We start from the raw sequence: 12,530 nt of genomic DNA, 5'->3' as shown, positions 1-12,530 counted from the left end.
CCTCCGGCTTGGAGGAGGAAGCAGGAGGAGCCAGCCGGGCGCGGCAGGTGCGCCTTGGGCTGGGCGCGCCACGGCGGCGAAAGGAAAACCCCGATGGTGCCTCTGAGCGAGTGCAGAGGATTTTTTTTCCCGGGCGGCTGCAACCAGCTGTCAAAGGGCGACTGAGAACCGCTGCTAACTGGGCAGGGGACCCAAGGGTCATCTAGTCTAACCCCGCGCAACGCAGGACTCACAACCAGATCGGACATGGCAGGTGGCTTGGAGCAAACTCTTTCGGGCTGAGGTCCCTTCGGGCGCCCCCCATAAAATATTCCAGGGGGCTGCCCCCCCTCCGAGTGCCATTCAAATAGTGTGTCTTGTGATCGATTATGGGGGGCGGGACTTACCTATTTTAATTCAAATTGGCACCCCTGGTAGGTGGCCACCACCTCTCCTTCCATTGTACTAATGGGTTGGGTTCCTCCCTCCAAAGAACTCCCTGAGACATTAAAGCACCCCTGTGACAAATCGATACAGATTTTTCTGTGCCTCCTGTATTACTGTCGCGAATTATAGTCTGTCCAGATCTGGCATGGCAGGGAGTTGGGCTGGATGACCCCAGAGACCCTTCTAAAGCAAAGGGTGTTGGTACGCCGATGGCAGCCCTTTTCTTTATTCATCTAAGCAAGGAAAAGCACGGAGACGTTTAATAGAATTCTGAGCATCCTTAAGCCCCGCTGGGCTGCCTCTCCTCCAGTGAATGTGCAAAGGATGGTGTGCGGACGGTTAAAGATGCCTCTGCCAGCCGTTCAGAGATTTTAAGCTTTTGAGAGCTCCAGGTGAAGATTCTGAACCCGGAAGAGCTACAAAGGCGGGCTGTGGCTTTTCAGTGCTACAACACCATTCTTTGGGGTGCAGAAAAGTCCCAGGTTCAAGATCTGGCACCTTCACCGGCAAGAATGTTAAAGGTAAAGGGACCCCTGACCATTAGGTCCAGTCGTGCGGCGCTCATCTCACTTTATTGGCCAAGGGAGCCGGCGTACAGCTTCTGGGTCATGTGACCTGCATGACTAAGTCGATTCTGGCGAACCAGAGCAGCGCATGGAAACGCCGTATACCTTCCCACCGGAGCGGTACCTATTTATCTACTCGCACTTTGACGTGCTTTCGAACTGCTAGGTTGGCAGGAGCAGGGACCGAGCAACGGGAGCTCACCCCGTTGTGGGGATTCGAACCACCGACCTTCTGGCAAAACTTACCCAAAGAATAAGAAATCAAGATAACAAAATTTTTATAAAAGAATGGAAATAGTTTGTGGAATATTTACAGATAAACTGTAAACAGATAAAAACATTGGCAGGGTTATTGTAATAACCTGCAGTTTCAGAAGAGTATAGATTGAAAGAAGATGAGTAAATGAGCAAATTAAGTTAATTTGGATATGCAGAAGGTATTAAAAATCAATTTAAGGAACCGCAAAAAGAGGGGGAAGTCAAGATTCGAAATGTCAAAATGATTGGAAAATCAGTGAAATGTATAAACCTGAAAAGTATAAATACATATTTAAATAATAAAAAATGAGATCTGGCACCTTCACTTGAGGGGTCTCACATAGCTGGGCTGGGAAAGGCAGCTGCTCCAGTCAGAATAGACAGTGCTGGTGTAGATGGAGCAACAGGGTGACTCAGTGATGGCCAAACCAGGGAGGTGCTTGAAAATAGTAAAGGTAAAGGGTCCATTAGGTCCAGTCGTGGCCGACTCTGGGGTTGCGGCACTCATCTCGCTTTATTGGCCGAGGGAGCCGGCGTAGAGCTTCCGAGTCATGTGGCCAGCATGACTAAGCCGCTTCTGGCGAACCAGAGCAGCGCACGGAAACGCCGTTTACCTTCCCGCTGGAGCGGTACCTATTTATCTACTTGCACTGGCATGCTTTCGAACTGCTAGGTTGGCAGGAGCAGGGACCGAGCAACGGGAGCTCACCCCCTCACGGGGATTCGAACTGCCGACCTTCTGATTGGTAAGCCCTAGGCTCTGTGGTTTAACCCGCAGTGCCACCCGCGTCCCTGCTTGAAAATAAGGCACCTTATAAAGAGAGAGTTAGGATATATGTGCACATCGTGAAGTTGCATCTTAAGGATGTTGTATAAGAGCCCACAATCCATCCACAATCCATGGCTTCACAATCCATTTGCTTCCAGGGTTAACCTGCATGGATATGTTTCCTAGCCGAAGGAGAGGTTTTGTTTGCTAATGACTCCAATCACAGCCTGCAACTCTTTATTGAGGTGCAAACTTGTCTTTGAGAAAATCCGGAATGGGAACACAACTTAAAACAGGGAGACAGTTATGCAGTGTGTTGTGAACTATTTCCTTGTGTGATGCTCTTCTTTCCTCTCCAGGTCCAAACCACATTTTAAACATCACTCACATCTACAAATGTCTTCAAGATCCAGATCAAAGCCCCTCCCAACTCTACAATTCTGTGATTATATGAATGTCGTTCCATAAGAAAACAACAGAACGTCAGTCCTTCTATTAAAGGCCAGGTTAGACACAATGGGAAGCGGGTGGCGCTGTGGGTTAAACCACAGAGCCTAGGACTTGCAGATCAGAAGGTTTGTGGTTCGAATCCCCGCGACGGGGTGAGCTCCCGTTGCTCAGTCCCAGCTCCTGTCAACCTAGCAGTTCAAAAGCACATCAAAGTGCAAGTAGATAAATAGGTACCGCACCGGCGGGAAGGTAAACGGCATTTCCGTGCGCTGCTCTGGTTCGCCTGAAGCGGCTTAGTCATGCTGGCCACATGACTCGGAACTGTACGCCGGCTCCCTCAGCCAATAAAGCAAGATGAGCGCTGCAACCCCAGAGTTGGTCACGATTGGACCTAATGGTCACTTTACCTTTACCTAGACACAATGCAAGAGATTTGGAGTTTGGATTTGATATCCCGCTTTATCACTACCCTAAGGAGTCTCAAAGTGACTAACATCCTCCTTTCCCCTCCTCTCCCACAACAAACACTCTGTGAGGTGAGTGGGGCTGAGAGACTTCAGAGAAGTGCGACTAGCCCAAGGTCACCCAGCAGCTGTATGTGGAGGAGCGGAGAAGCGAACCTGGTTCCCCAGATTACGAAACTACCGCTCTTAACCACTACACCACACTGGCTTGTAAAGAGGAGGAAAGAGAATTTGCAGCAGGACTACAGGGAGGTGTTTGTAACCTTTCCCTGCAATGTTTTTCCTGTTTAAATCATCACACAGAGAGATAGAAACCGTATGAGCAACTACTGTATATGTTTTCCCCTGCAAGGCAAATAGCAGCATTTAATTAAGGGAAACAGCGCAGAGGGGTTAAAGGACCCCATGGGCTCCTTAATGAATGCTCTCTTGTGGTTTTTTCTTTTTAATTAAAATCAGGAGATCTTGTTCACATCAAGCACTACAACAAGTCTGATTTAGCTGTGAGTGTGTAAAGAATAAAGTGCCGTATTTGGTAGCATTTTCTGGATTTTCCTCTGTTTAGATTTGTCATCAAACTGAAGACAAGTGTCAAGCTAAAGTAGAATATGCTTTTTTAAAAAAAAGAATGGTTCCCTTTCATGTGATGGGAAGTAGTAAAAGAGAAAAGATTTTCCCTTTGAAAAGATTTTATCCAGCCTCAGCTAACTTTATGAGAGGCTTGAACCGGTTGAGCAGGAAATATTCCACCGCAGGAGCAATCTTCTCATATTCTTGGCCCCATGCCCTTCAAGCAGCCCCCCCCCATGCTGCAAAAACAACCAATGTTGCAATTGTGCACCCTAAAATGCGCATTGCCATTATCCCCGCCCCCCCATTTAATATAGTAAAATTGAAAATGGGGGAGATAATGTGTTCTGACATACGCTGGGGTTCTGAAATATACTTAGAGTCGAGAGTGGATTTCATGCTCTTTATTCAGCTCATAGTGTTGAGGAGGAATGGAAGTTTTCCCAGAATGTCTGCTTTATATACATTATTTACGCAATGGGCCCCACGTTATTGGCTAACTCCGGGATTCTCCTGTAAGCCAATCAGGTCGCGGATTCACTTCCACCTGAAGCTGGATTGGGTGGCTCCTGTGGACCAATCAGACTGCTGCATTCTGGATCCTATTGTTCTAGGACCAATCAGACTGCTGCATTCTGAATCCTATTGTTCTAGGACCAATCAGACTGCTGCATTCTGAATCCTATTGTTCTAGGACCAATCAGACTGCTGCATTTTGGATCTTATTCAACTCAGTACATAACACCTAGAACAATTTCAGTTAGATATGCCGTAGATTGTCCCTGGGACAGGTGAGGCTGCTGATCCCTTATTTTCAAATCTGAAAGTTGACAGCTATGCCCCAGAGGAAACCTACTGGTCTTTCCTTTCCTCCTTATCTTGGCTCAGGGAGTGCTCCCCCCCAAAGTAAACAAATACGTGCTTGCTGTTTCAGAAATATTTTCAGTTGAAGACAGTGCCATTAGTTTTAGCAAGTTAGTGAAGGGCTTCTCCTGCATGGATTTATTTATCAAGGTGATGGGGGAAACTGAGTGTTCATTCTGGTTTGACATTCTGCGGGACAGCAGCTTCCCCTCCCAGGGGAGCAGCAAGCATTTATTTGCTCAGGGCGGAGAGCTGCTCCAACCTGTTGCCGTCGCTTTCTACGAAAGGCTGAAAGAGCGAGGAGAGTCAGCACAAGGGACACTTATGTACCAATTGTGGGGAGCCTGGCTGCATGTGCCCTTCAGAAATGTGTGCCCAGGGCAAATTTTGTTGTTGTTTAGTCGTGTCCGACTCTTCGTGACCCCATGGACCAGAGCACGCCAGGCACTCCTGTCTTCCACTGCCTCCCGCAGTTTGGTCAGACTCATGCTGGTAGCTATGAGAACACTGTCCAACCATCTCGTCCTCTGTTATCCCCTTCTCCTTGTGCCCTCCATCTTTCCCAACATCAGGGTCTTTTCCAAGGAGTCTTCTCTTCTCATGAGGTGGCCAAAGTATTGGAGCCTCAGCTTCAGGATCTGTCCTTCCAGTGAGCACTCAGGGCTGATTTCCTTCAGAATGGAGAGGTTTGATCTTCTTGCAGTCCATGGGACTCTCAAGAGTCTCCTCCAGCACCAGAATTCAAAAGCATCAATTCTTCAGCAATCAGCCTTCTTTATAGTCCAGCTCTCACTTCCATACATCACTACTGGGAAAACCATAGCTTTTACTATACGGACCTTTGTTGGCAAGGTGATGTCTCTGCTTTTTAAGATGCTGTCTAGGTTTGCCATTGCTTTTCTCCCAAGAAGCAGGCGTCTTTTAATTTCGTGACTGCTGTCACCATCAGCAGTGATCGTGGAGCCCAAGAAAGTAAAATCTCTCGCTGCCTCCATTTCTTCCCCTTCTATTTGCCAGGAGGTGATGGGCCCAGTGGTCATGATCTTCGTTTTTTTGATGTTGAGCTTCAGACCATATTTTGTGCTCTCCTCTTTCACCCTCATTAAAAGGTTCTTTGATTCCTCCTCACTTTTTGCCATCAAGGTTGTGTCATCTGCATATCTGAGGTTGTTGATATTTCTTCCGGCAATCTTGGGATTCATCCAGGGCAAATTTACTAACATGCATTTGGCAAGATGCCACGAATTTTTTTTATTTCCTCCTCTGGAAATCTCCCAAGAGTCGCATCCCCCCAAAAGAGGAGAATTTCCAAGGTTCCCTGTGATTAGTATCGTTGCACGAGAGACCTGCAAGCTAAGGCAACTTTAGGCGGCGAGTCTGCACGTCGTTTCGCGGACTTGGGTTGTTTCCGTCCTCCGCCGCCAGGGGGCAGTCAAGGGAACTCGTTGCTCCTCTGTTCCGAGTGAGTCCGCTCTTCGCTCTTCGTCGCCCGGAAGCGGAAGGAGTTTCCTCCGAGGGCGGGAGGGGAGAGAGGTCGTGCTGGGCTCCGCGGCGTCTCCTCATGGCTCGCGTGCCGCGCACGCTGCTGATCTTCGGCGGCTTCGTGGCCGTGCTGGGGGCAGCCTTCTACCCCATCTACTTTCGGCCCCTGATGCACCTCGAGGAGTACAGTAAGTCGAGCGGGGAGCGCGTTCTGCGCACGCGCGGCCTTCTGCCGCTTGTCCGGAGCCCCGCCCCTGTTCGAATCTCGAAGGAAGGGATGGGAAGCGGCCGTTGGCTGCGCGCGCAGCTTTTCCTCAGAGCGGCCTTTTCCTGCCTCCCCCTCTCGCTCTCTGCTTAACCTGACGCGGGAGCGGAGCTGCACGTGTGAACCCGACATCGAGGGTCTTGTCACGGACCCGGGTGCGAGGAAGAGTTAGATGACGAGCCGCTTTGGGCGATATGAAGGGAACTTCGGAACTCCCAGTCTCTTGAGAAATCAGGCAGGCGCCTTCGCTGTCTTTTTTTTTTTTTTTAAGGCGCCTGCTGACATGAATTCTTACTATAGAAAAGCCTATTCAGGTGCTCAGAAAGCTGAGGGGATGTTTGATCCTTAAAAAAAAAAAAACCATTTCTGCTTTTGTAGGTTTTTGAAGTAGGGTTGTAGATTTCCCCCCTCAGTAAATAATAATAATAATAAATAAAGTAGGGTTGTAGATTTTCCTCCTCAATATAATAATAATATTAAAAAGTAGGGTTGTAATAATAACAACATCAATAATAATAATTGCTATTATTATTATTATTTCAGTGAATCTACTCCGCCTACGATTTAGTCAAACACAGCTCTCTGACTTTGTTACCTTTTTGTTTCAATCAGTGGAAAACATTATTATTTCTATTATTTCAATGGAAACACACCCACACCCTGGGTGTTGTAGAGGATAGAACATTCCACACATGGATTTGTGATTTTTTTGGGGTGGGGTATTTGGCTACCCTGAGTTACAGTGTAAATTGGCTTCTTTGGGGGAGGCAGGTGAGATGGTCCCCAAAACAGCCTATAAGGCTTTTTCTTCCTTTTTTTTTTTTAAAAAAAGCCTTATGCTTCTGAACACAGTGAATGGGCGTCTCTAGTTCGTACTATAATTGCTTGATCGTAAAAACAAACAAACCCCAGTATCCTAGATGAATTATGTCATAAATCTACTTCTGAGTAAATTCTATAATGAAAAGAGCATCACCCTGTATAGGATGTTGATGGTTCAAGTGTCATGTTCGCCATCACCTAAGATACAACTTCAAATCTCAAATTTAGTCGACCAAAGAAGCTTTGCCTTTGAGGAAAAAGGAAAGCTCTCTCCGAGGTGCTAATACCCTAAGGCTCATTCACATATGAATCTCGTCACTTTAACTGTGCAGTCGTTAAAAAATAAATGTCCGTGCATCTCAAGGGAGAATTGTGGTCACCCCCTTTCTAGCATGTGCAAATGCATTGCAATGCTTGCTCATTCCTCGTGCATGAAAGTGGGCATGTTCCTCCCAATAATTGATGGGGATGTGGGAGCAATCCAAATTAATGTTGAAACAAAATAAAAAAAAAATTCCTTCTAGTAGCACCTTCGAGACCAACTAAGTTTGTTATTGGTATGAGCTTTCATGTGCATGCACACTTCTTCAGATACCTTCTTCAGTGTGCATGCACACGAAAGCTCATACCAATAAGAAACTTAGTTGGTCTCGAAGGTGCTACTGGAAGGATTTTTTTTAAAAAAAAATTGTTTCAACTACGGCAGACCAAAACAGCTACCTACCTGTAACTCAAATTAATATTGCTATTTCTTTTGAAGGGGGGACACTCGTCTCCCTGGCTGGCATGCCGGCACATTGCACACAGTATTTCCTTGGGATGATGTTCTACTAGGACTGTTTTGGTTTGTGCAGCTGGGACTGTTGGGTTCAGGACCTGATTCTCATATATGAAATACACAAACAGGAGCAGAAGCATTTATGACTGGTACCCACCCTCATCATACCATGCTCTCTATATATGAGTAGGGAGAAGGTATTTCAATCCTTCGACATCACAAACCCAATTATAGCTGTCAACTCTTCCCTTTTCTTCAACTTTTCCCTTTCCTATTCGGAATACGGGAATTTCCCTTTAAAAAAGGGAAACGTTGACAGCTAGGAACCAAATATGCTTTGTGTGTTTCTGTTCTCTAATTCTAATCCAAGATGATTAAAATGTGTAGTTCAGCTCTGGAAGTAATTTTATTAAAAATAAAATGGGCAAATTGCACAGGCAGTGCTTTCTATTATAACACCAGCAGAGGGAGCATTGACTAATGCAGTCTGATTCGAAAGCCTCAGTATACTTACACTGTAGAAAGGAATGGTACATATAATACCGCCCTGACTCTCTTCCTTGCTCCCTAAAGAAAGAAGGCATACATTGGAAAGATGGTGAGAAGGAATAATAAGTACAGTAATACGAGGATGTATTTCCGAAGGTAGTTCAGAACCTTTAGCATTGTATCTGACACAAGAATGTTACACTTCCTATTGTGAATATTCCTTTCTGTTATAGAGTCAGATGATTAATTGTTGAAGATAAGCAAAGCAGTAATAGCACACAGTTCAGGCTCTTTGGCCCATTTTTTCCTTTTACTTTGTTATCTGATTTAAAAATATTTTCCCAGCATTTTCATTTACTATGGTGCTAATGTTTCCTGCCCACCTTGGTAAAAATCCAGTATTTGTTGGTGCTTAAACCAGTAATTCTCACGCTGTGTGCTGCAATAAATACCTTAAGTCAGGGGTCAGCAACCTTTTTCAGCCGTGGGCCGGTCCACTGTCCCTCAAACCATGTGGTAGGCCGGACTATATTTTGAAAAAAATGAAAGAACGAATTCCTATGCCCCACAAATAACCCAGAGATGCATTTTAAATAAAAGGACACATTCTACTCTATGTAAAAACACACTGATTCCCGGACTGTCCGCAGGCTAGATTGAGAAGGCGATTGGGCCGCATCTGGCCCCCGGGTCTTAGGTTGCCTACTCCTGCCTTAAGTAATGAAAGATACCTGTGGGACCAAAATACCTACTTCTAAAGGAGGCTGCATTCTTGAACAACTTACTGCTCTGCCCTTATCTCTTTCTCACCAGCTTCATTGGTTTAAAGTTATTCTACTGTGTCTGCCTTTTCAATAGGATCATTCCGTTACCCTGAACATGGAGCAGAATTACATGCCTTCAGAGGAGGCACATCTAAAACTTGTGGGGAGTCTAGACAATAGACCAGGCTCCCCACTGTAGATAGTTGCCCTTCATCTTGTGCAGGATGAGGAGGAAGGGGGTGGAAGAGCTGGGTGAGGGGCAATTTTGAGTCAGAAAAGGGCCTCATATATTATTTCATAGATTGTGATTTGGGTAGATGTGTAGATGGGTGTTTTGAGCAGGCTGGTGTCCATCATTTTCTTCCCACACTAAGGGATAAATGCACTTTCTCACCTACTGTAATGTTTTGTGTTTACCAGAAAAGGAGCAAGCAATAAATCGAGCTGGTGTTATACAAGAAGATGTTCAGCCTACAGGTATAACTCTAAATGCTTAGTTGAGATGTGTTTATGTAAATTATGTATATCTTAATACTGTATTCCAATTCCAAAGAAGTTGACATGCAAAGGAGTTAATTTAGGATTTCATACAAAAAAAGATGCAACTGTATATATATGAATGCTTCAGTACAAAGTACAGTGGTGCCCCGCAAGACGAATGCCTCGCAAGACAGAAAACTCGCTAGACGAAAGAGTTTTCCGTTTTGGAGGTGCTTTGCAAAACGAATTTCCTATGGCTTGCTTTGCAAGACGCCAATGTCTTGCGAGTTCCTGATGGTTTTTTTCCCCTCCCCCCCCCTTTTCTAAGCAGCTAAGCCGCTTATCAGCTGATCCGATCAGCAGATAAGCCGCTAATCCGTCAATGGGCTTGCTTCGCAAGACGAAAAAACCGCTAGACGAAGAGAATAACAGAACGGATTCTTTTCGTCTTGCGAGGCACCACTGTATGCATGTTGTGATTCAAATAGAAGGGCATGTGTTTTTCACTCGGTTCTACCTTTCAGCTACAAGCAGAGGTTATTGTACAAAGGTTATTGTACAAAGATTGGACCATAGCTTTTAAGTATTTTGGTGAGAAGTAGAGTTAGGGAGACACACAGATTCCCTTTATACAAGGTCCAGAAAATTGTATTCTCTACTAATATAGTCATACGCCTGTGCAAGAAATTCTGTAAGAAATTCCCTTTGATCTCAGCAGAACTGTTGAAAATACTGTTCTATCTTTCATATAATTCTGGTAATAGTCACTTTATCTATTTGAACGAGTAATATTCCAACTGGTGTTCTCAATTGCAACAACTCAGTCAAAAATATCCCTTTCTCGAGCAAGATGCTCAAAATGTTCAGATTATTCAGATGAGGCAAATTATTGTGACTCATTTCAGTCTGCATTCATGCCTGGTTTTGGCACAGAACAAGTTTTGTTTGCTCTGATGGATGACTTGCCTTAGGAGAAACATGGTGTGTGTAACCCTATTGATTCTCCTTGAGCTCTCAGTGACTTGATAACATCTGTATGCTGTCCTATGCATGTGGGACCAAGAAGATCACATTCCATGTTTCAGACTCTCTTCAGACATGGTCCTTGTCCAGTTGTTCAAAATACGTAATGTACTCACGTGTATAACTTCATGCAGAGAAGCTAGGTTGTAGAGAATACATGCATTTATTGACATTACAACAGCCTTCTAAAATGCTTTTTTATCTCTCCTGTTTTATCCAAAGGATTAAAAGTATGGTCTGATCCATTTGGAAGAAAGTAAGGACTTCTTTGCGTAGGATCTCACCAATGAATGTATTTTCCCTTATTCCATCAGTGATGCTTCTGGTTCTTTGAGTCAACCAAGATCATGCAGAAAAAGAACTCCACACGTGGAATTGTTTTATAATATCACTTTACATAAAGAGCAGTAGCTGTTGGCTCTCAAGAGATAAAGCCCACTGTTTCCCCAGTGATGTAGTAGGAAACGCTGCACTGAATGTTTTCTATTAACCAAATGGAATAATTGCCTTTTTCTTCATTGGAGGAATGAAGGAGAATTGCTTTGGTGAATGTAGTGTAAACATTACCAGAGTAGATTATGGAACTAATGAGGTGTGAGAGAGTTTTAAATTATGTACATTGATTGTAACATTTTTGTTGAACTAAACTGTAGTACTGCAGTTCAGTTTTCATGGATTTTGTTGTTAAGAGAAAAACTCACTTTCAGATAACTTATTAATGTGTAAACTCGCTGTTCAAAAGTAAAGATTTGGATGTGTTGACTTATTTCTGTATATAAATCTTTTGAATGACTACACAGCTTTTTGCCTTTTCCTGGAACTTCTGTAAGTAGTTCTTTTCATAGAAAACCTGGCAATGCTTTTAATTTTTTCTACTAGCCTGGTTTTAGTTTGAAACTGCAGGAATGGGCAACTACTGTCTTCTCAAAGGTCACTATAGTGTCCAGACAGTGGTCCATATGTCATAAATATATGTGCTGCACAAGCTGACATCCAAATGGGTCAGTTGGCCCCTTGTAATAATATGGGCCTTGTCCCTGTAAGCCATAAAGACAAATGAGTAACCAGTTACATACAAAATTCAAATGAGATGCAGTATTGTTGGCAACTTGAGTCTAGAGAGAATGGAGTGCACCTCCAAGAGCTAAGTCAAACTGCTGTGTTAGCAGCATTGAAGTGACCTCCCTAGGTCACAAATTTGAGTAGTGTGCATGAACTGCCCTGACAACAAAACGTCCCTCTCAGCCTCGCTGGTGTGGTCCAAAGGAAAGCAGAGGAATATGCTTGGCACAGCTTGGCTGCAGGAGTTGCCAGAAGGTGCCATCCAACCATCTTGGGGACTCCACTCTGGATTTGTGCAGGGTTTACTCCTGAGCCTTCTCTTGAAGATATCCCACAAGCAGCAAAGGTCTAAGATCAGAATTTTCCTTCTCCTAGATGAGCGGCTTTCCCAGTTTGACAAGCTCCACCTGCCCCTTCCCTCTACAGCACATGCAGAAACCACCTTCTTGACCATTGGACCCACTATTGGTCTTGTCCGCTCAATCTGCTGGAGCCTGTCTTCACATGCAGGGAGAGTCCCTAACACACTGAGGGTTTGAGACCTATCGGCTACCCTCACCTGGTTTAGCCACCCATTCGAGGCTATTTCCAAGGTGTGGGCACTGTCTCATGCTGACAGAGTCTAGGAGCCACAGGTTGAGAGTCAAGTGAAGGATGGGGACCAAAGGTGGACAAATAACCCTGGAAGGAGCGTGATGTGTCCCCCACCCAGAGGCACTACACCCCCATACACCTTGGTGCAGCATTAAAGTGTGGGAGCTATATTTATTATTGCTTGACAACATTTCCCAAACCTTTACTAAATATTTAGTAGGGCTACTATGGACAAATTGCTTTGGAGGCTGGGTATATTTTACTAGTAGACCATTCCTAGATAATAACAAGAGGCTGCCTTATACAGTCTTTTCTCCCCTACCTGGGGATGCTGGCAATTGAACCTTGGACCTGTGCCTGTGTTCTAGGAATTCTGAGGTCTTAAATATAGAATAAATGTTGAA

General features: G+C 44.8%; 1 protein-coding gene across 1 annotated transcript; it reads left to right on the top strand.

Moving 5' to 3' along the window:
- Nucleotides 1–5,861: 5,861 nt before the first annotated feature.
- SMIM20 (small integral membrane protein 20) lies at nucleotides 5,862–11,263 on the top strand. Its single transcript, XM_082237499.1, has 3 exons — nucleotides 5,862–6,037; nucleotides 9,388–9,444; nucleotides 10,693–11,263. Exons 1-3 carry the CDS (start codon nucleotides 5,929–5,931, stop codon nucleotides 10,728–10,730), a joined length of 204 nt encoding a protein of 67 aa, XP_082093625.1. The 5' UTR covers nucleotides 5,862–5,928; the 3' UTR covers nucleotides 10,731–11,263.
- The last annotated feature ends 1,267 nt before the right edge of the window (nucleotides 11,264–12,530 follow it).

The sequence above is a fragment of the Podarcis vaucheri genome, assembly GCF_965113315.1.
Source record: "Podarcis vaucheri genome assembly, chromosome: 9".
Classification (NCBI taxonomy): domain Eukaryota; kingdom Metazoa; phylum Chordata; class Lepidosauria; order Squamata; family Lacertidae; genus Podarcis; species Podarcis vaucheri.
This window is presented reverse-complemented; position numbering and strand designations above follow the sequence as displayed.